This window comes from Babylonia areolata, chromosome 1 (genome assembly GCF_041734735.1).
Source record: "Babylonia areolata isolate BAREFJ2019XMU chromosome 1, ASM4173473v1, whole genome shotgun sequence".
Classification (NCBI taxonomy): domain Eukaryota; kingdom Metazoa; phylum Mollusca; class Gastropoda; order Neogastropoda; family Buccinidae; genus Babylonia; species Babylonia areolata.
In genome coordinates, this window is record NC_134876.1 from 72,809,218 (window position 1) to 72,834,217 (window position 25,000).

Consider the following 25,000-nt stretch of genomic DNA (forward strand, 5'->3'; position numbering starts at 1 on the left):
CCAAGCAATAAGCTTTTTATAGGCTCTTCAGAAAAGAACAGAGGGGGAAAAAAAGAAAACCATACACCAGCAAAGTCAACAAAAACTGATTACAGACTCCGATGCTGTGACAAGACTGATCATCCTGCCATGACAACACCATAAAGTTTATTGAAGAAAGAGGCAGCAAAGGCATATCATATGGAGTATGTCTAATCTTACATATATGTACACATTGTTAATACATACAAGTATGTGTAGCTGTAACTGGAGAATAAATAAAAATGACTGAAGTAAGACTAAACACAAACTGTCCAGAAAAATCTGATTAATGAATGTATATATAATTTATATATATATATATATATATATATATATATATATATATATATAAAATATAAAATATAAATCAAAAGTCAACACATTACTAAAACATAAAAAACCCACCTAAATCAATAACATGATTATGGCTGGGCTGTGCATTTAATAGTCATAACAGTTAGAAGTCTCCCCAGAGCTGTAAGCCATTGCAACTCATTTCAAAGTATTTGAACTTTCATTTGATCTTTTACTTGGAACTTCAGACAGAATTCACCAACCCAATACAGAACCGGAAGTGACTTGAACCAGAACTTAATAAATGTTTGTTCCATATGTTAAACAAGAGTTTCCAAACTGAAGATTTTTAACTTGGAGTTTTCATTGAAATACTGGAACAAGAATCTGTTTAAAACAAAATCAAGCTCATGAAGCAGTGAAAAAAAAAGAAAGGGGTTTGGTGGGAGGGTGATAAGGGGGTGGAGGGGTGTGAACAGAGAAGCCCACCAACAAAAAGAAACAAACAAATGCATTCTGATTTCTTTGGTAGCATAGTGAAGCTCTTCCCGTGATATGGGGTGACGGGAAAGCACCAAGCCAAAGTGATAGTTTTAAAACTCTTGACCGCAAAATAGCTTTTGACAGACTCTTCAAATCACGCTGCTTGTCTCGGCATTGTGAAATGTTCTCTTCAGTGTCAGCAGTAGGAAGCTTTGTGTTTCCAATGGATACAATGTTATCATTGGTAGAATGAACAGTACATAAATAAAAGCATTTCCAAGGAAACAGTTATAATTGGTAGAACAAACAATATATGAACAAAAATATTTTCCAATAGTAGGATAGGATAAACAATTACGAAAAATATGTTTCTGATGGAAAAATTGTTGTCATCATAGAATGAACAGTATATGAACAAAAATATTCTAAACAGAAACAGTGTAATCACTGGTAGATGAACAAACAATGGATGAACAAATTGCCAACCTCTATCAACAATCAAATTCCCTTGTACAGGTAATACATTAACAGCACAAAATGAATGACGGATGTTAGAACATTATTGCTGCTAGTTCCCTCACACATGCACTCACATCAAGATTAACTTGGTGACAAAAAAAACAAAACAAAAAAACCCCAGAGTTAACACATTTTATGAACGCAAGACATGGTCTAAGTCTTCAACCCTGCACAAATAAATCAAAATGTGCCCTTGAAAAATCAGCGTTCAACTGCAGCATTTGCTGAAACAAGTATACAACCATAGCCTGTTCAAACCGATCTCTGCTTATGCAATACTCCTTCTCTTCATAATTTATCCATTTTATGCAACTCAATCTTTTTCTCAGCTCCACAATAACAATAACATGTATTCAACTTGGAGATGTGTTACATGATTTCTTTACTCAACAGAATGAAATTGAATTTTGTTAACAACTTTTTAAAAAATTCAAACTTTCATACGGGTAACAAAGAAATATGTAGACACATCATATTTAGAGCATACAGCTGCAAACTGACAAAAATGTACAAAGAATATGGCTATACATATTCATATTATAACGGACATACACTTCTCAAAAGAAATGGAAAAAAATGAAAAGATCCACATCATAAATATTCATTTCAAGAATCTGAAAGAGCAGGATCTGTGTTCATGAGAATGGCCCTAGATTGCTGCATGATCTAATCTTTGTGTGGATAACCAAATTGATCTCCATAGCCACATTAATCATGCTAGTATATAAACAGTATAAACAAGAACACAGAGAAAGTATTGTGAAATTATTATCCTTGACTGACATGTAGTGGAACCATTTTGTCCTGAATGTGGTATGACACATACTTAGGGTAGAATTTAGAACTTTTGATTTTAATGCTCTTCACCTTACACTTTAAAAATTATTTCAAGAAATACCAGACAAAAAGATAAGGATCAGCTTCTGTTGGCAGTCTCTCCATCACACACACACACACACACAGTCTCTCTCTCCCTCAGACAAACAAATAAACATTATTCACTGTCTATACACAAAGCAGGCAATTCTCTGACACAGAATATGTACACAGTCATATGGCAAGTCAAAGTGACACATTACAGGAGTCCAGTAAAATAGGGCATTGTTGCTTTGCATACCACCACCTTTTGGTGTCTGCTCCACACGCAGAGGGCAAATGAGTAAAAGACATTAGCATTAACATGTATCCATTTTGGCTTGGGAGTCAGTTTTGTCACCTACGTAAGCGGTCAGTACATAACTACCTGCAATATAATCATTTGTTTATTTCTATCTGTCTGGGCTGGCGTTTAACAATGCCAGCCTGTATATAGTGGCCCACTGATACAGGTGTATGTTTGTTGAGTTGTTTTTTGTTGATGTCAGTTTTATCTACTTGCAATTTTTTTTTTTAATCTTCCTATTACTTTGTTATTTTTACTTTTTGTTACAATCTAAACTGAGCTATTTTCTCAGGCACTTGCTTTGAGTAAGCCAGTGCAGTTAAGACTTGTGATCAAAACATGTTAATATTCTGTCTGGGCAGTTATGGACACATCACGTTTTTTTTTTGTTTGTTTTGGTTTCTTTTTTTTTTTTTTGGTTTTTTTTTTGTGTGTGTGTGTGTTTGCTTTGATTATGTTTCAACGGCCATCAACACTGCTCTCTTTCTGTCATCTGTCCATCATTATTAACCTGGATTTAGAAAACATGAAATCCAACCATTCTGCTTGCAACAAAGTTCCATCTCTATAAAATGGGAAAACTGTATCTGGAGGAATTCAGATGTACATCAGTCTGCACTGAGTGAAAAATAAAGTTTTTGCAGTCATAGGTATGATGCCAAAATAATTCAGTTTGAATATTCTTCACAGCCTGCAGATTTACTGATAATGTAAATAGATGAAACAATAAACAACATTAAATGAGCACTAATAAAGATAAATAAATAGATAAATAAATGAATGAATAAAATCTATGAGCTGAAATAATCTTGCTTGTTCTGTGTGCAGGTAAAATAATCTGATCAGAAAAGAGTTACGATGGATAAAATGAGTTTCCTGCTTGAAAACGCACACACGCATGCACGCATGCATGCAAACACACACACACACACACACACACAGAGACACACACCACATGTGTTCTCCAGTGTCTCAAAAAATCAGTTTCAACATTCCAAAATGCAGGCTTTTGAAAGTAAAACAACTGTAAAATCAACAGGAAATGAGAAGCAATGTTCACCTATGGCAATATAAATCAATGTATAACCATTTCCAAAACATTCTCAAGAAACCAAATCCAGGCAATTTGTGCTGAGATTCCATTTGATGTGGAGATTCTTGTGTCATGTTCCTGTGATCATCTATTCAGTGTGGAAGCTTGTTACTGGGGATGAAGGGTACGTGGGGAAAGATGTCAGTGGCAACAGTAAATTAAAGGTCCCAAACCCACTGTTTTCTGGTGCAAAAAAGCTTTGAACTGCAGCAGAGATGCTGGTAACAAATACAAATGTCCACTTTATTTTTGTCAACTACCTTAAAAGTCACATTCTGTTAATTGATGTGAGCAGACAAACACTTACATCCCCCAAAACGCTGTTGAAGCAGCACTTTTCTGAGCTTTGATATTATTCACTGTGTTTCCTTTCAACCACTATCGTAACATCACAGCCCTTTCACCGCAGCAGGCAGTTCCAATGAGATTTCATGGTAGCAGATGAAATTTGCTCAGGCTGAGAATGCCTGGAGTTTTTTTTGTTTGTTTGTTTTTTCAGTGTGTGTGTGTGTTTGTGTGTGTGTGTTTGTCTTTTTTCTTCTTTTTTGGGGGGTGGATGGGTTGGGGGGGTGGCGGTTAAAAGGCTACATCAGCATAATATGCCCGGTAACATAATTTGTATGATTTTTAAATAACGTTTGATTTCACATTTCAAAGCCATTTTGCATGAGTATTTTATACTTTCAGGACCTTTTGAAGAAATGCATGGAAAGTGATACAGTGTGAATATATATAATTTTTTCTTCACCATTATCTATCAAAATGTTGATTCCATTCCACACCGATCACTGACTGACAGCTGACACTTTGCGGACAGGCAGACAAACATAGCCCTTTTTTGATGGGCTGAAGAGGGGTGTGACAAAAGAGTACTGAAAATTCAAACAACTCAATGATAGTGTGTCTGGCTTTTCTCTGGGTCTTTCAAAAATTAGAAGAGGCACATTGTTTTGGCAGCAATCAAAGAATACGATGACCATGTCACGCAGGGGCAGCCATCAGATTCAAACCCACCACTGTCTGACTGTCACCACAGCTCAGTAAAGAACCAAATCATTCAGTCAAGTGAAAGAGGAAGAAAGGATCCCCTCAAATACAATGTACAGGAAGTCCAACCATTTACCCATCTGAGACTTTTTTCTGGTAGATACTTTAGGGCTATTTATAACACTCTTTTTTCTGTCACCACATGACTATCTATTTAAAAAATATATACATACAATAATAAAATCAACAATTTTTTATTCCTAAAACCAGACAATATTATGGCATGTAGTTTGCATACAAGCTTATTATGCTTGTACCTTTCAAGTCACAGAAAAATGGACCACCAACAAACAATAATAATCAGCTTCAACCAGAACATTATCTATACCAAATCAATAAAAACAAAAACAAAAAAAACCAGATTATACCAGATGAACAAATCAACAGTTTAAAATACTCTTTCAATCACATTGGAATTTCATCATTGTGAAGAATATGCGCAACACATTTAAGTCTTCACTTATTGCAGTACACAGAGCATCATGAAAACAATGACAAAGGTTGGATTTACTGTACACACATCATTTTGTTCATCATGCCACTGATCAAGAAAGCCAATGCCGTACTGTTGTACACATCAAAGCACAACAACAGGAGTCTGTAATCAGAACAAAGAGGGAGAGAGAGATGAGTAGATGATTTGTTTTCCTTCAGCTCCATGACCCAGTTAACTTCCTCCTGATTTGTACATTGTGGTCCCTACATTTCTATAGCATCTATTTGCATTGTCTTTCAATCAGTCAACTGGACTTTGGGAAGAACATGCCTGCATCTATCTAGATGAGGTGTGTATGGGGGTCGGCTCTGTGTGTGTGTGTGTGTGTGTGTGTGTGTGTGTGTGTGTGTGAAATTATTAAGATGTGAAAATAGAAATATTCTGGACACAACTGAAATCTATAAACATTTACAGTGACTTAACAGAACAACTTTGACTTGTATTTCTAGAGACACTATCATTTACCCTTACCCTGTGCTGATAAACACAAAAATTATCAAGTAATGTATTGATAGCATATCATCTACCACACAGAAATATGCCTGTAAATTATGCTGTGTTTTGTATAGGCTTTATACATAAATCTCAGTTTTTTCTCAGGTCTAATAGTATGAAGCTGAGAGGTGTTCTGTACAACTTTGTATTTTGTGTCATAATTCCTTTACTGCACTGCACTGCACTGCACTGTGTTGTAAATAGTTGCAATAGACAATACAATGCAACATCCCAATCCAATACAGGAAGATATGATAATTTTCATTCAATGACTGGTTTAAAATAGCCCAACCCTGAATGGCACATTGATCACTATCAAAGGTGCGCATACCAGAAAGCCACCACCTTTACAAAGGAATATTTATATATAAAAAAAAAGATAAAAATTAAAAAATACTTTATCTGTCACCATGATAACAAACGAAAAATGTGTATGAACATGGTCAGATCAATGTAAAATTTCCCAACCATGATCACTTTCAAAAGTGGTCACCCAAACTGTACATGACACAAATGCACGATTCCAACCATTTAAAAAGCTTTCTTATCAAATTTGTGTACAACATTAAATAACAATTTTGGATATCATACCAATTTACAGAAGCTAAAAAATACTTTTTCAATGCATGTTCCTTTTTTCTAATGCATATTCTTTATTTCAAACACAACTGTAGGTGATAATATCAAATTTCAAACACCATTATAAGTGATAACAATGATTTGTAGATAACACTGAATTTTTAATTTTGACAGCAAAATACAATGCTGCTAAAGCTTTTGTTTTTCATACTCAGGTTTCCCAAACTGACAATTTCAAACATGACTGGAAATCAGTTGTGACCAGTTCAGTTAAATAAGCATGTGATCCTAGGCAATATCAAAACGATTTCAGTTCCTCCATTTAGGAGGAAATGTGCATGGACTGTTGTGTCCATGACACCTTGATCCCGTCACGGCAAGTCACAGAAAGGTTAACAGTTACATCAGTTAAAACCATGACCAAGATTATAACCGATTAAGTGCTACTCATGACTACGCACATCAACAAAGGCTTGTTCCCTCTTTGATAAAGATGCAGGAGAAATGCATCACCTTGTCAAACATCATTCTTTGTCAGTACTTCTGAATCAGACAGAATTAGCTATCATTCAGTAACACCAGTTACAGCTTCACAGACCCACATGTACTATAGTTGCTGTCCTCCATACCAAAGCTATGCTGGTCTGATCAGAAAAAGAAACTTACCCTCATACAAAAAAACAAAACAAAAAATGAGAGAGAGGTAAGGAGGTGAATCATGCTGGTCTGGTTATTAAAAAAAACTTACCCTTTATACCCCAAAAATATAATAATAATAAAAAAGAGAAAAAAGACATGTTCAGAGCTAAGGAGCTTAATTATGTTGTTCCAATCAATTCAAACTCTGACCCATATTTTTACACAGATTACGATCAGTTCAAGAACCTGATCCAAATGTTAATCGGTGATAAAACAAAAACAAACCCTGACCCAAATTTCAACCTTGATCAGTTCCAAACCTGATCCAACCATCCTCATCATTAAAACCCAGATTTTATTTCAGTCTCTCTCAGCTCCAGAAAAACTTCCACTGTTCAGTCTTACAGATGACACTGAACTCCCACCCCTTTCCTCCTCCTCCCCCCTCATTCCCAGTCTGACCAGCTCGAGGTTTTCACCTCTCAGAAAGGATAGGTTCCAGACTTGCGTCCCAAAGCGATCATGTCTGGTGTGGCGGTCAGTCCTTGACCCTGCATGTACTGATCGACGCAGGCGGGGCTGGGCTGACCGTGGGTCATCGCCTCCAGGAAGCAGGGCTGGGCAAAGCGCTGGCGCAGGTCAAGGGAGGTAACATGGTCCAGGAAGTGGCGGAGCGGCGCCACATGCGACTCTGGGCCATCCCAAGATGTCAGGAAATCTTCCACAATGTGGTGCATGGCATCAGGGCGGGGCAGAACCTCCTTCCTTGTGCGCTGTGACATCTGGCGCTCTGCAATGGATATATATATATATATATATATATATATATGACAGTCAATCATTGTATTGTATTACCCTTTTTGCCACAACAGATTTCTGTGTGTGAAATTTGGGCTGCTCTGCCCAGAGAGTGCACATTGCTACACTGAGAGCTCCATCCTTTAAAAAAAAAATTCTGCCTGCAATTTTATTTGTTTTCCAATCAAAATGGATTTTTCTACAGGAATCTGGTGAAAGAAACCCCTTGGCATGGGTTCTTTTACGTGCGCTAAGTGCATGGTGCACACGGGACCTAAGTTTATTGTCTCACCTGAATGACAAGCGTCCAGACCACCTCTCAAGGTCTAGTGGAGGGGAAGAAAATACTGGCAACTGTGGGATTCGTACAAGTGCACTCAGATTCTCTTGCTTCCTAGGCCGACACGTTACCACAAGGCCAACACTCCACGTCTGATATGACCATCAGAACAGCAGAGGAGGCAACTGCTGTCCCAACTATCTTGATAATAGTGGAGAGTGAGTTGCCCAAGTTACATCCCCATTCTCACAACCAAGAGGGCTTTAGGGCAGTCATGGTGGGGATGGTCCCCATAGGCCGATAAGCCCCCAAGGCTACTGCTCAAGAGCCAGTGCAACCTTGCCTACTAGTTTGAGAGTGAAAGCCCTTCACAAAAGACTAAGCTGTAAAAGAATTCCCACTGCAGTGGAAAAACCATTGACCTTACAGCTCTCACTTTGCTGCTGGCCCAGCTATATGCTTAAGTCAATTTCTGATATAAGCCAAGTGAGGCAGGCTATGGGAATGGTAAAATACTGAAAACACTGCTTTCAAACTTTAGGGTAATTTCACAGTTTCTTTTTTTGTATGAGCAGAAGCATACACTGGTTTGTTGTTGTTGTTGCTGCTGTTTTTGTTTACTTGTTCTTGTGTTTGTTCTGTCTAAATCATGACAGCAAGTTTCAAAAATGACGAAAACCTTATAATGATCATGCTTTTCCACCTAACATCCAACAGCACAATAAAAGGTCTGAGAAAAAATCTACAAGTCCTTTCCTATTTCTATTAAACAGCAACAATTAACCAAGCTGCAACACAAACATGGAAATAAACAGAAATTTTATAAAATCACTTTTTTTTCTCTTTTTTTCTTTATTCTTTTATCCTTTTTTTTTTTTTTTTTTTTTTTTTTTTTTTTTTGACTCACCTGTTGGCAGCATCTTATAGTAGTACAGAACGGGGTGCAGGAAGTTGGACGTGTGGGCCTCAGAGGGGTCCCCGGTGGCGCGGTCGTAGCGGAAGATGTCTTTGCCAGGACCGGAGAAATCTGGCCCGTACTCCAACACCGCCACCAGGACCCGAGATGCCGGGCGACCAGTGTAGGTGAAGAACTCGTGCAGCAGGTTGATGGGGAACTCCTCAAAGTAGTCAAACGTTCTGCCATCCCTGCAGATTGATGGCAGTTGAGGTAAATGTAAATACATCACGTTGTAAAAAGAATGAAATGAAATGAAACAGACTGGGGCTAACTCAATGTGTGCATTAGGGTTGACGCACTAAAACAAAACATAATGAGGTTGATTCAATTTTGCCATTAGGGCTGACACACTAAAACAAACATAATGAGGTTGATTTGGTGTGTGCACTGGGGCTGACACACTAAAACAAACATAATGAGGTTGATTTGGTGTGTGCATTGGGGCTGACACACTAAAACAAACATAATGAGGTTGATTTGGTGTGTGCATTGGGGCTGACACACTAAAACAAACATAATGAGGTTATCTTAATGTGTGAATTAGGGCTGATGCACTAATGCAGAGAGAATGAGGTTAACTTAATGTGTGCATCAGGGATGACATACTAAAAAAAAAAAAAAAGAATGAGGTTAACTTATTGTAATCATTAGGGCTGACGCACTAAAAAAAGATGACTTTTGAAAATTCTAAGACACTCTAACAGTTCTCATATCTCCAAATGACTTTTTTCTCCATAACTTAATCTCATCTCAATCCCTACAAAGACAAACAAACAAACAAAAAAAACGTTATCTCAGTGCATGCTGAGATACTGGGGAGACACCAGTAAACTAACTGAGAACCGGCGGAGTACTGAACGAGTGTCTGACGACATGCGTGCATCGGGTAATTAAGTTATGTATATGTGGACCTTGGAACTCACTCTGAGAAAACGGCCACATCACCCAGCACCTGGAACATCTGGTAGGGTCCTGACGCTTCGTTCATTCTCTTCAGCAGGTGACTCATCAGCTGGGTGACAGGAACCTGCAGATTCTGTGACGGCCACGGCACGCCCTCATAGCGCCACTGCAGCAAGTGGAACAAGGCGCGGGCTGAACACAAAACAGGAGGTTATTTAACTCCGTTTTCTTTTCTTTTTGGATACTTGTTTTATTTAACAAAAAAATTAGTTCCCGACAAACATATGTCTTTGCACTGTGTTGTTCAGGATAACCTGACACAATTATCTAACAGATGGATTCCGATTACAGTTATAACATCACCATTACCACATACCAACTTTGTGGCAATGAGGCTGTCGTAGTTCTCTTATGTTTCCTGTCATCCATGTAATGTGACTGTCAAATGTGTAAAGCCAGTTAGGAACTGAGGTGTCATATCATAAGTGATAATCCTTTATCGTTGAGGTTATTTTAATGTTTGGTGGTCCTTTTTGTTTGTTGCTCTGTTGTTGTTGTTGTTTTCCTTTCCTTTCTTTTTTGAAAATATTCTTGCAAATTTTTACTATGTTTGTACTGAAATTACCACATGTGTCATAAGTTATATTTTCATTGTAATATGAAAATGTTATGGTGATGATGTTGAAGAGAAAATATAACCTTCAATGCAAGGGGAAAAAAGAGAGTACTGATCTTTTCCCTCATGATGATGATGATGATAATGTCGATGATGATGACCGATGATGACATCAGATCACTGGAAAAGGCAGAACTGAGTTTCAGTATCAAGGTGTCAAAGATCCTGTAATCCATGTCTGTGTTTGGTGGGTTATGGAAACAAGTATGTACCCAACATCCACACCCTGATTTATTCTTATTGACCAGTTCACATTATTTTTGGTTTATGTTTTAATGGCTTTAAGACTGACAGGAATTCAGCCCTGAAATGGCCCCTTCGCAGTCGGCTGGGATGTGAACAACACACTCTGATTTCATTTACTTCCATAAGGAAGCTGCCTTTTCACTCTTTCTTTATCTGTCAGCATAATTCAATAAAAAGTTGAAGACAGTCTTTTTTTTTTGTTTTTTTTATTTGTGCGTTTTTTTGTTTTGTTTTTTGTTTGTTTGTTTTTTTGGGTTTTTTAACAAAATTCTATGCAAGTGTCAGCTATAGGCCCAGAACCAGATGATTAGATTTCTGGTAGAGATATGGATCACAAAGAAGTCTTACAGGATTTCTCACCAATCACTTAATGCACACCCACAGTTCTTTTAAAATCTGTGCTCTAGGCTGACATTTCCCCACCCATTTACAGTTATGGTATTATGCATGCGATATGGGAGTGCCCACCAGACCACCCTTGTTCAATGCTTACCCCTGTGAAGTCATTTACTATGCAAAAAAGTCACTGTATACCAAGGGAAATTACTCAATGACTAAAACAAATTGAGCCTTCTCTGCAAGAGAGTATAATTGTTTCCCTTTACGATGCACACAACTACTCTGCACGTGGCTTGCAAATGTTTCATGCTTACTGTGAAGAAATCTTTTTTGAGCTGTACTGCGATATGAATTTCTTAGCAAAACATATATCACAAGCTATGCAAATGTATTTTGGGATTTGCATGATGCTGATGATAACAACAATTCTCTCTCTCTTTCTCTCTTTTTTCTCTGGTGTCAAAATTCATCTCATTAAAATGATTTTCATGTTGTTACACATGCAGACCACAAAGATAGGTCACTAACTTCTTCTGTATTTCTGGATGTGTCCACACTTAATTTGGAAGAAAAACACTGTATTTTCTGCGTTTTTTCTGCATCAGTATGGCAAGGAAGCCTGCCAAGTCTGTGAACAACCCAGGGTTGAATGGATTAAACATATATATATATGGGTGAGCTCAGCTTTACAATTTGATTTCATTCTCTCAGAAACCCCTCAATTTTTGAAGAAACCATCTATACCACTGCTATCAGACTTTGTATAAGTTGTTTGTTTTTAACATTTGAAGACCTTCACTTCCAAAAATATTGTTGCCAATAAAAGTATTCTTTTTCTATTTAAAAAAAATCACTCCCTTATCTGTTTATTTCACTACTGTTTTGTTTTTTGTTTTTTTTTTGTTTTTTGTGAGTGACTTTTCCCCCCTCTATTTTTTCCACAACTTTACTCCCAAGTATACTTTATTTCCTGTGAAAGATGGGTTTTTTTAAAATTTTCATCAGCTTCTACTTCAAAGTGTCTACAATTACTTGTGTTGATCATTTTTTGTCCTGTTTTCAACATTTTTTACTTCAAAGTACATACTGTTTTTGTGTATTACCTGTGTATCTGAAGCCGTGAATGAATCCCCCAGCTGATTTCCGAAAGTCCAGAGAATGCGATGCCGTTCCGGCAATGAAGATGCCTGGCTTAGACTTCAGCTCATAGTTGTGGTTGATTGGCAAGAACTTCTTGGCGCGTCCATGACCGTGATGTATCCCCGTTTCATTCCTGCAAAAGAATTTATAACATTTTGTGAAAATATTCAGCTACTGACATGCTGAACTTGTATCCCTGTTTCATTTCTGCAAAAGGATTACAAAATTTTGCGTGAATATTCAGCTACTGACATGATGAACTATCTGTGTCTTTTTGGGTTTTTTTAAATGTTCCTTTTTCTAACATGTTTTATTCTTGTTATTCAATTACTACTAGTATACATCGTACAGAAACGCTTGAAAAATTAGATAAAGCACATTTCAAAAAGCTTCTTTTTTTTTTCTTTTTTTTTTGCAATCACAACAAACACAACAATGAAAGTACAGAGATAAATAAATAATCAGCAAAAGGCAATAATGTAGACAGACTAAGACTCAAAGTGACAGGCACACACACACAGACACACACACACATAAGCACAAACATCTTACCCAAAGACAGAGGTGTCAAACTTGAAGCCCAGGCATCGAATGACTGTGTCATAGGGTTCCCTCATGGCAAAATTGTCCACCATAAAGAAGTCTTCTTCCTTCTTGTCCTTTGGTTCGACCGTCAGCTTGTCCCCGTGCTTTTGTAGCATAACTTCAGACAACCCTGCCTCCAGCAAGCCGTCCAAAGACTTCAGCTGGTATGTGTCCAGCAATGCATTGTTGACCGCTCTGAAACATGGGCATGTGTGCACACACACACACACACACACACACACACACACACACACACATGTATATCTGTACAATGCATTGCTGACTGTTTTAAAACACAGGCATGCATGCACACACACACACACACACACACATTGCTGACTGTTTTAAAACAAAGGCATGCACACACACACACACACACACACACACACACACACACACACATATGTATATCTGTGCAATGCATTGTTGACTGCTTTGAAACACACATACACATGAATACATACAGGAAATACATTTCAAAAACAATCTTACAAAAAGCAGAATGAATAACCTCACCACGCTATGTCACATCACACGACACTACACCATGCCACAGCACACCACAGCACAACAAAATGATTACCAAAACATATTTCAAAAACAATCTTACAAAAAACAGACCACACCACACACCACAACATGCCACTTGACACCACACCACAGAACAACATAAAGATTGCACATCTGGACTCTACCTCAAGTCCCCAACATAGTGCGTTTCCCAAGAGAGGCGAACACGAGACCGACTGACCATGTGGATCAAGTTTGTCACACCGTATATGCCATCTGCCACTTCAAAAGCCGAGTTACCACGACCTGAAGACAGAGAGAGAAAAGGAATCAACTGACTGTCTCCTGAAATAGTTTGGTTATCACAGCTTTCCTTACACTGTCTGCTGAATCATTTTGGCAATTTTATTCACAAACAAAACTGCCCTCATAAGCTTCTTTTTTTTTTCACTTGTAATTGTTGGTTGCTGCTGTTGCTGTTTTCTGAAAAGAACAGATTTTGTCTTATGTTGCTCCAGACAATCCTTGTAATTATATAAGCTCCCCTACCCTTTTCAATACCTTGGTTAAACCAGTAAAACAGGGGGTAATTTCCAACTAAAGGGGATGGGGGGTTGATCTTGATAAGCCAAAAAAGATTCTAGGCTGGATTCTTTCGAGGCTTGCCCTTTATGACCATGGGATAAAACACTCTGGGGCAGAGTTATCTGAGGCTGTTAAACCAGCACACAATGCATTAAGGTAACATCAAACCACACACCACACACCACCTCTGTCCCTCCAAACAGCTATACCAAAATAAACAGCCATACACAACACACACCACCTCTGTCCCCGCTACACAGCTATACCAAAATAAACAGCCACACACACCACACACTACCTCTGTCCCCGCTACACAGCTATACCAAAATAAACAGCCACACACACCACACACTACCTCTGTCCCCGCTACACAGCTATACCAAAATAAACAGCCACACACACCACACACTACCTCTGTCCCCGCTACACAGCTATACCAAAATAAACAGCCACACACACCACACACTACCTCTGTCCCTCCAAACAGCTATACCAAAATAAACAGCCACACACACCACACACCACCTCTGTCCCTCTAAACAGCTATACCAAAATAAACAGCCACACACACCACACACCACCTCTGTCCCTCAAAACAGCTATACCTAAATAAACAGCCACACCCAGCACACAGTACCTCTGTCCCCGCTACACAGCTATACCAAAATAAACAGCCACACACACCACACACCACCTCTGTCCCTCCAAACAGCTATACCAAAATAAACAGCCACACCCAGCACACACTACCTCTGTCCCGCCAAACAGCTATACCAAAATAAACAGCCACACCCAGCACACACTACCTCTGTCCCGCCAAACAGCTATACCAAAATAAACAGCCACACACACCACACATTACCTCTGTCCCTCCAAACAGCTATACCAAAATAAACAGCCACACACACCACACACTACCTCTGTCCTTCCAAACAGCTATACCAAAATAAACAGCCACACACACCACACACCACCTCTGTCCCTCCAAACAGCTATACCAAAATAAACAGCCACACCCAGCACACACTACCTCTGTCCCGCCAAACAGCTATACCAAAATAAACAGCCACACCCAGCACACACTACCTCTGTCCCGCCAAACAGCTATACCAAAATAAACAGCCACACACACCACACATTACCTCTGTCCCTCCAAACAGCTATACCAAAATAAACAGCCACACACACCACACACTACCTCTGTCCTTCCAAACAGCTATACCAAAATAAACAGCCACACACACCACACACCACCTCTGTCCCTCCAAACAGCTATACCAAAATAAACAGCCACACATGCAACAGTCCACCCACTGAAGTTGTAGTCACAAAACCAGTGTGGAGAAGAAACTATTCAGTTTACCCAGAATCAGCACTGTTTTGCCTTCGTAGTCGTCTGGGTTGAGGCTCATGGTCTCGTAGCCCAGTGCATGCTCGATGCCCGGCATGTCTGGAATATTGGGCTTCCACATCCCTGTCGCCATGACCACCACTCTGGAACCACAACGTGCAAGTAAACACAACTGGTCACTAGAATCATGACAACACACACACACACACACACACACACACACACACATTGTTCGCCTTAAAGTCTTCACTACCTTGTCTACTGGAAACTATGTATTTTAAGAAAAAGAAAAAGATAACTGCATTATTGTTCAGTTATTCTTCACAAAGCAAAAATCATCATCACCATCATTATCATAAAAATCATTGTTGTCCCCCTTGACTCCTGCCCCTTCCCTTGACAGTGTGTAACAGTAACAGTGGTCCAAAACTGAGAATCAGTATCAGTATCAGTAGCTCAAGGAGGCATCACTGCGTTCGGTCAAATCCATACACGCTACACCACATCTGCCAAGCAGATGCCTGACCAGCAGCGTAACCCAACGTGCTTAGTCAGGCCATGAGTTCCCTTAACAAAAACTAAACAAATATCAGCATGGCATTCACCAAAAACCTCCCAAGACACATACAAAATATCAGTTTCATGGAAAAAGAGAACAAATCAAACATTAAAAACTTTATTATTGAACATCAAAAATAACACACACACACACACACACACACACACACACACACACACACACAAATCAAATAACATTGTCAAAATAACATTGTCCAAAAATGGTGGATTCGTAGCATGTGTGACATGGTATAATACAAATGACAAAATATTACATTCTAGATGCCAAAAATTATTCTCAGTTGGATAAGAAAAAATAGAGGGAGTTATTCACTTCTCGCTGGCACACAGCCACAAATAATTCAGAGGCTGTAATTAGCACTCAAACTGGCTAGTGTAAAAAAAAAAAAAAAAATTGCACATGATCAATGAAGCATGAAGCAACTTAAGTAGCTTTTTATCCAACTCTGTCACAGCAAAACATTCCGCCCATTTCTTGCAACATTCTGTCTCTTCTCCATGCATTTTCATATAATTCATATATATTGTTATAAATCTTGTGTGTGGTGTGTGTGTGTGTGTGTGTGTGTGTGTGTGTGTGTGTGTGTTATTTTTTATATTCATTAATAAAGTTTTTAAAGTTTTGTGCGCGCTTATGCACAAGTGAGTGAGTGTGTCCAAAGACAGGTGAGTTCACCAGACAAAACCACACATTTTAAAATCTAAACATCTCTTGACTGCTTCTTACTTGCAAGAATGCTCGTTTCCATTCTGGTCATTCATATAGTGCAAAACTCCATCTGGTGCAGATGCATTGTGGACGCTGTGAATGTTGCTGATCTCTGTGTTGAACTGCACATTGACGCCCAACTTCTGCTGGTAGTCACGGAGGTAGTCCACTATGCGGTCAGCGTGGGGAAACATTTCTTTGGAGTATTCCCTGCAACGCCAAAGTTGTTATTCATATCAGTCTTTCAAAACATGCCGGTCACAGAGTATCAACAGAAAACAATGTATAGAAAACTTAATGATACAAAGAGTTTTTTGTTCCACTTAAGGTTAAAGGTTCCATAGTCTTTTATAGCCATCAGGGCAGTGGATTCATATCCACTGTGTCTAGGACTCAGCAAAGGAAGGCAGTGAATTCATATTCACTGTGTCTAAGATTCAGCATAGGAAGGCAGTGAAATCATATCCACTGTGTCTAGGACTCAGCTTAGGATGGCAGTGAATTTGTATCGTATGTATCTTGGACTCAGCATAGGAAGGCAGTGAATTCATATCCACTGTGTCCAGGACTCAGAATAGGAAGGCAGTGAATTCATATCCACTGTGTCCAGGACTCAGCATAGGAAGGCAGTGAATTCATATCCACTGTGTCCAGGACTCAGCATAGGAAGGCAGTGAATTCATATCCACTGTGTCCAGGACTCAGCATAGGAAGGCAGTGAATTCATATCCACTGTGTCCAGGACTCAGCATAGGAAGGCAGTGAATTCATATCCACTGTGTCCAGGACTCAGCATAGGAAGGCAGGGCCAAATCCTCTACTTTCGCCGTTTTAACCTTCCTCAACCAAAGTCAGGTACCCGTTCACTTCTGGGTGGAGTGAGGGAAATCAGAGTGATGTGCCTTTCCCAGTGATACAATACCATGCTGAAATGGGGCTTCGAACCTGGATAACTGGTTAATACTATATCGGAAGTCCAGTGCCTAACCTACTCTGCCCCTGTGTAACTTAACATGAGCTAAATTCACTGTACTTGAAACAAGAAAGTCACTTTTGCTCTTTTGATAAAGACAAAGACTGTATATTAAGTGTATATATTAATTCATATGAAACCAGTTTTCTTTTTGGAGGGAGGAAAAACAACAGACAACCAAACTAACACCAGAGATACTCAAGCTTTCAGTCTAATTCAAATCTCTATCAAAAGTTGCCTAATGTCCATCAGCCTAAAGGTCATGGGATGAGCATGACAGTCTGTAACACAAAAATTGTCACTTAGTATTTTCAAGGGAATGGGAGCATGAAAGAAAGGAAAGGTAAGGTGGAAGGAAAGAAGAATCAAACACAGAGGGTGCAGGATAAACAACAATGATGAAGGGAAAGAATGAAATAAAGGAAGTTAACAAGACAGAATGGATGTCCACCAACATCATATATTGCATTCTCTCACTCATTCCCATACTCGCTCACACACACACATGCATGCATGTACATATATATGTACCTACGCATTCACACACACACACACACACACATGAACACACACACACACACACACATGCACACACATTTTATTACAATTTTTTATATACATTCACTTATAGTCTTGAAAAATTATCTCTACCTGACTTACCTAAACAGCAGTGACTCATCATCTGACAGGATGGAATTCCAGTCATGGCGTAAGTTGAACTCTTTGTTCGTCTTGCCAGTGTATCGCTTGTTAATGCTGATCAGTTTTCGATGCCGAGGGTAAGTCACAAAAAAGTTACCTGATACAGAAATCAAAATTTAAAAAGCATGTTAAACAAATAAGTGAAGACATGCTCTCTCTCTCTCTCTCTCTCTCTCTCTCTCTCTCTCTCTCATACATACACACACACACACACACACACACACAAAAAACCAAAAAAAAATCTTTCTCACATGCATGCGCTCTCACACATGAATGTACATACAACACACTTCCAATATTATGTTTTTTCTTTCTCCAATCACTGACACTCACCCTCTCCATTTTAGATTTTGTACTCTATCTTTTCAACATTCTGTTCTCTCTCTCTCTCTGTCTGTCTGTCTCTCTCTGTCTCTTCCTTTCTTATTCCCCTCCCCCTTGCCCTCCTCCCCGCCCCCCCTTTCCCCTGCCCTCCCCTCCACCTCAACCGCCCCCCTTTTCATTCGAATATACAGAAATGTCGATTTCATAATAACAACCATCATTATGATAGAAATGATAATAATCCAAATGATAATAATAATATCATTTATTTTCAATCTACTATCGTCATCTTAGATGAACAGACTACAAATAAATAAACGAACGATGCACTCTCACACATGAATGTACATACAATACACACATAGATGTACATACATACATTCCTTTTTTGTTCTTGCGCACACACACACCTACACACAAACTGTGTACAAGCTCTGCCTCTTTCTATCAGCAGGGAACATGTATGGCAAGCCTTTTCATCTCTCTCAATGCTGCAGTCAGTCAACTATACAATTCTTTTCAAATCAGAGAAAAGAAGGAACTCTTGACGTGTGTGTGTATGTGTGTGTGTGTGTGTGTGTGTGTGTGTGTGTGTGTGTGTGTGTGAATGTGCCTTTGTAAATGTCTCTTGTGTTGCATTGAAAAAACAGGGCATATGCATATCTATAAGCACAAGCAAAAGCTGTATCTTCTATATATTTTCATATAAGAAGCCTTTAGTCTATAACGTCAAATCATGCAATAGGAAAAAGAATTGAATGAAGTAACAGAATTTATCATTTTACATATAACTATACAGATCATTTATACTTGTGAACTGAATGTGCGTGTGTGTGTGTGCGTGCGTAAGTGTGAGTGTCATGGTGTGTATTTGGGTGTATACATACACATATGTGCGTATGTGCATGCATGCATGTGTGTATCTGTTTGTGAAAAAAATTAAAGGCAAAAATTTAACAGATTGTGTATACTTATAATGGTACCATTTATTGTAAACACAGGGAGCTGTTCTGGATCAGATCCTGTATTCAATAGCATCGTATTTGTATTTTCTAGGGATAATGATAAACCATTTTCTGTCATAAAGTTGCTAGTGTGTGTGTGTGTGTGCATGTGCATGTGTGTGTGTGTGGTGTTTGCTGACTGTGTGTGGGGGGTGTACTTGTGCATTTGCAAGTGTCCTGTTTGCTGAGTGTTTTTTCCTCCTCTCTCTCAGGTGACAACCTTCACCTAACACCCGCTGCTACCCATACTCCCATTAATCTTCACTCTCCTCTCTCTCTCTCCCCTCTTCAACCCCTTTCAGTCCTTTGTCATTATGGAAGCATGCAGTCTGCGGTAAAATGAGAGGTTTGAACAGACGCTGACTTCTATTGTGTCGCAGCTGTTGATGTCAGAAAATCGTAAGAGAGACACAGACTAGAGACAGACAGACAGAGAGAGAGACAGAGATACTCAAATCTTAAATCAATAAAGTTCAAATACGTGTAAGCAGAGGATGCACAGCTTCATCAACTAAAGATGAAAACAAGAACAGACACGTACACAACAATAACAAAAATCTCTCCCGAGTAGAAAATCATAAAACAAAAACAAAAACAAGCACAGGACTAACTTTTTTAGTTCACGACAGACTGTGCTTCTCTTGCTGTCTTCTCTATCTTAATGCATATAACATAAACTTGACAACATCATTGGTCACGACAAGTACAGTATTCATTCATCAAATTACACAAATGCCATCACCTTAAGTCATGTCTAGGACAAAATCTAAAGTAAAGGAACACAGACTGAACTGAGAATCTCTGAACAAGCTACAAACAAGGGGTTATTTCTCAATCTGGTTGCAGCCAACTTACCGGAAACATTAGAGCGCTCAAAAACAACATAGTCCCGATTGGCTTTCTTCAGAAAGTAGCCAATCTGTAGCCCAGCTGGGCCAGCACCAATAACACAGTAGTCATGGTAGCGGTGAGGGTCAGGGGTCAAGGCAAAGGTCAAAGGGTTCAGCAGCAGTACATATAATGAGGTCAACTGGAAGACAAAGGTGAAGGCCACAAGGCTGGGTGCCAAAAGGTTCAGGAGTCTATGGCTTTGTGTCATCTTTCTTCTTCAGCCTGCAGACAGAGGAAGCTTTTGAGATCTTCGTTGCAGAGAGAGCAAATCAGATTTGGATGTCTGGAAGTAATCTGTTTGAAAGCAGATTTAAGTCAAGCTCTTACTACACAACACTTTGTGCGTGAGAGTGAGAGAGAGAGAGAGAGAGAGAGAGAGAGAGAGAGAGAGAGAGTGTGTGTGTGTGTGTGTGTGTACATGTACACACATGTTCCACAATAATGTCACTGATAAAGGACAAAATACTCTTCTGCTTCCATTCATTTCAATCCTTGAATGCTAAACCAGTGGTCATCATCATCTCTGTGCACTGTTTTCATGAATTTCTTCCTTTCCTATCATTATTATTATCATGATTATAATTATCATTATTACTCTGTGTGTGTGTGTGTGTGTGTGTGTGTGTGTGTGTGTGTGTGTGTGTGTGTGTGTGTATGATTGAGTGTGTGTGTGTGCCTGTGTGTCTTTGATTTATTGACTGTTTCATCCTAAGTGAAGACCAAGTCTGCCCCCTCCCGAAGAAAAAATAAAGAAGAAAAAAAAAAATCAATGACAATTTGAATTTGTAAATGTAAGGTAAAAACAAACAACAATTTTTTTAATAAAGAGCAACACAGTCTTAAAGATAACTGATAATGGGAATTCAAGAGCATGATAACAGTTTCAAACATTAATGACTGTTACAATTTCCTCCAGTTTGAGTGCGCGCGCACGCACGCACGCATGTGTGTGTGTGTGTGTGTGTGTGTGTGTGTGTGTGTGTGTGTGTGTGTGCGTGTGCAAGTGTGTACCCTTGCATGCATTTGTGCAAACATGTACGCAAGAGTTTGATTTTGTTTTGTTTTGGGTGTTTCCCCTTTATCTTTTCACACAGCAGCATCACCCAGGCTCCCTCCCACGCAGAATCTGTCTGAGGCTGGACACAGTCTGTCCCTCCTCACAGGCACATAATACCCCCACAGTTCATCCTCCTCCTTCCCCAGACATTAATTGACAACAAACGAGAGTTAACGACCAGGGTCTCTCCTGGCCAAGCCAGCGGTATAGGACCCAGCATTGCTGTTTCATGTCTGTCTCAGGCCTTGGGCAATCACCGGGAATATCCCCACAGCCAGTCCTACCAACCGCTGGTCTCTCTTTTCTGGCAGTGCATATTGATTTTGGGGCAGACAGGTTGACACTCTGATGGATCATGCTGGTTTGAGAGGGGTGTATGAGTTGTGGTGGCAACAGGAGAGGGCTTTTTTCCCTTGTTCTGTACCCAGGGGTTAATAAGTTAACTTTGAAATATTTACAGGCTGTATTATTGGTTGCTGATAATGGATGTAAGTCAGGTGAGAATAATGGATTGTTCCACCCCTTTGTGTTTTGAAGAAAAAGTAGATAAGTAGATCAATAAATCAAAGTAAAATTTAAATCTGAAGTGACGAAGTAAAGTAAATATAGAAATTAGTTAAAAGATAATTACATGTGCTTCAAGCAATGAAAGAGCAAGCCTAGGGGAGAGAAATGGTAACTGCATGAATCCATAAATTATTGCCGCTATATGCAGTCCATATCAATTTGTTTATTCTATTGTCTATCAATTTCTCTGTCAACATGTCTTTGTTTGTGCCTGTGTCATTGTATGTTCTTATGCTCATATCTGTATGTGTGCATGTGTTTGATGACATGACATGACATGACGGTTAATTGTCAAAAGCATTTACAGCCATTTTGACTAAAGAAACAAATACAACGAAAGACATAACAACTGAGAGACAGTGAGACGAGAGAGAGAGCGAGAGAGAGAGCGAGAGAGAGAGAGAGAAATACAGAGGTAGAGACAGCGGCAGAGGAATTGTGTACTGTATTGTGTTGTATTGCACTGTACTGCACTGCACTGTATTGTATTACTCTTTTGTCACAACAGATTTCTCTATGTGAAATTTGGGCTGCTCTTCCCAGGGTGAGCTCATCACTACAGTGAGTGACACTTGTTTTATCCTGTCTCCACGTGTATTTGTTTTCCTATCAAAGTGGGTGTTTCTGCAGAATTTTGCCAGGGACAACTCTTTTGGTGCCATGGGTCTTTTTAACGTGTACTAGGCGCATGTTGCATACAGGACCTCAGTTTATTGTAGATTCCAAATGATAATAATAATAATAATAATGGTATTTATATGCGCTGAATCTTGTGCAGAGACAATTCAAAGTGCTTTCACACCAGTCATTCGCACGCATGCATAACTCTAAAACTGGAGAAACTGAAGACAAGCAAGAGGCAGGGAAGGGAGGCTATTTTGGGAAGAGGTGGGTTTTAAGGCCAGATTTGAAAGAGCTGAGTGTGGAGACTTGAAGAAGCAAAAGAGGAAGTTCATTCCATTTGCAAGGTCCAGAGACAGAGAAAGAACGGCAGCCAACAGTCGAGAGCTTGAATGATGTGTGTGTGTGAATCAACTGCATGTATCTATTTAATCTTTTTTTTAATGCTGAACTTCACTCTTTTTTTTTAATTACATTTTCCCCAATCATTCTACCTTCCACATGTCTTTCACTGTATTACATTTTTATCTGTTCACTTATTTTTTCTTTTCTTTTTTGTCTGTCTGTTTCACTTTATGTTTATGTTTTACATAAACCTAGGGCTGGCTCTCAAGTCCTGATTAGCACTTTGTGTTTATGTGAAAGTCAGGTATAGGTCTGCACCGTTCTTAATTTTTTCCAAAAGAATATGTGGTGCAGCACATTATGGATGAGTCCACACACATTAACACCTCTCTTTGTAACTGAAACTGTACATAGCTTAATGCCTGTATGTTCTCATGCTTGCATTATATATATATATATATATATATATATATATGATTCTTGATGAATAAAAAATATACATGAGCAAGCAAAAATCTTTCCCCTGTCAAGAATCAATAAAGTGACTTTATATTTTGTGACAATTAGTGCTGTGTTGTGTTGTGTTGTGGTGAGTGTGTGTGTGTGTGTGTGTGTGTGTGTGTGTGTGTGTGTGTGTGTGTGTGTATGTGCACATGTGTGTGTGTGTTATTGTATTGTACCTTTCTCTCTTTATATAAGAATGACAACTCACTCTCCCACACGCATATATCTATAAATATCATGAGTTACCTAAATATGAGCTACCTAAATCTGACTCAAGTCTAGTGACAGCATGAATACAAGCAAGACAAAGACAGAAAACATTTGTCTTCCAGTGAAGGACACAAGCAAAGGCAGGATATGACATCTGGCACGTCCGCTCTGTGGTATCACACAATCTCTTTCCTGGTGAACTGAAAACTAACGGTAACATTTGTGACCACAGCCTTGGGCTTAAATTTGACACCTTCCTCCTGAAACAGGATCTACACACATATGCAGGGCTGAAGGGAACACAGATTAAAACATCCTGGTTCTTGAATCTTTCATGACAAAGGGATTCACACACACACACACACACACACACACACATTTGTAATTCCATTTCACTTTTTGGATGATGAAAAAGGCACAACAAAATTTATATCAGATAGATAGATAGATAGATAGATAAGAATGGGGAGGTTGTCAGTGTATATATGTGTTCAATTTAGACGATTTGGAGGTAATTAAGAGGTACAGAAAAACAAAGCAAAAGGCTACTCAGTAGCTCAGTAACTGGACATGTTTGTATCTCACTTTGTCTACCTAATTTCTATGATTTATTCAGTGGTTTGAGTATAAACATGGCTTTTTAAGATTATATTCAGATGGGATTGTGCTAATTGATCCCCCACTCCTCTCCCACAGAAGCATAATTATGTTAAACTCTGGCATGAAGTTAACATTAGTGTTTAGGTTTATATGTGTGTTCATCCACATGTCTGTGTGTGCATTTGTATGTATGTATGTATACAAATGTGTTCATCCACATGTCTGTGTGTGCATTTGTATGTATGTATACACATGTGTGCATGTGTGCATGGGTGTGTGTGTGTGTGTGTGTGTGTGTGTGTGTGTGTGTGTGTGTGTGTGTGTGTGTGTGTGTGTGTGTGTGTGTGTGTGTGTGTCTGTCTGTCTGTGTGTGTATGTGTGTGTGTGTGTGAGAGAGAGAGAGAGAGAGAGAGAGAGAGAGAGAGAGAGAGAGAGAGAGAGAGAATCTGTATGGATTTTTCAGCACGTGTAAATTACATAATACTTTCATAAATGAGAAGCTAAAGTCACACAATTCAAATACTTCAGTTGGGTTTTTGAAATTTGATACAAATCTACAGTTTGAATTATATGCAAGCACTGTGATAAGAACTGGGGATATTTATGAACAGTGGATAAACATTTTAATTGAAAAATACATTTAGCTTAATTAAATGTTGGGCAAAAGGAACAGAAACAAAAATGTATAATATCTAAAAATCAAAATTAAATCAGG

The 25,000-nt window shown here is 38.9% G+C and overlaps 1 protein-coding gene across 2 annotated transcripts in view; it reads right to left on the reverse strand.

Moving 5' to 3' along the window:
• Window positions 1–25,000, reverse strand: part of LOC143287155 (FAD-dependent oxidoreductase domain-containing protein 2-like) — a 185,096-nt gene that overhangs the window by 24 nt on the left and 160,072 nt on the right. For both annotated transcript variants that reach the window (XM_076595109.1, XM_076595102.1), the window contains exons 2-11: window positions 20,346–20,603; window positions 18,121–18,259; window positions 16,506–16,697; window positions 15,212–15,342; window positions 13,449–13,569; window positions 12,721–12,948; window positions 12,132–12,301; window positions 9,788–9,959; window positions 8,814–9,052; window positions 1–7,618 (exon numbers count right to left, since the gene is read on the reverse strand). The exon at window positions 1–7,618 is cut by the window's left edge and continues 24 nt beyond it. In XM_076595109.1, coding sequence (XP_076451224.1) covers window positions 7,311–7,618; window positions 8,814–9,052; window positions 9,788–9,959; window positions 12,132–12,301; window positions 12,721–12,948; window positions 13,449–13,569; window positions 15,212–15,342; window positions 16,506–16,697; window positions 18,121–18,259; window positions 20,346–20,589 — 1,944 coding nt within the window. In that variant the 5' untranslated portion in view covers window positions 20,590–20,603 and the 3' untranslated portion in view covers window positions 1–7,310. The remainder of the gene's footprint in view (window positions 7,619–8,813; window positions 9,053–9,787; window positions 9,960–12,131; window positions 12,302–12,720; window positions 12,949–13,448; window positions 13,570–15,211; window positions 15,343–16,505; window positions 16,698–18,120; window positions 18,260–20,345; window positions 20,604–25,000) is intronic.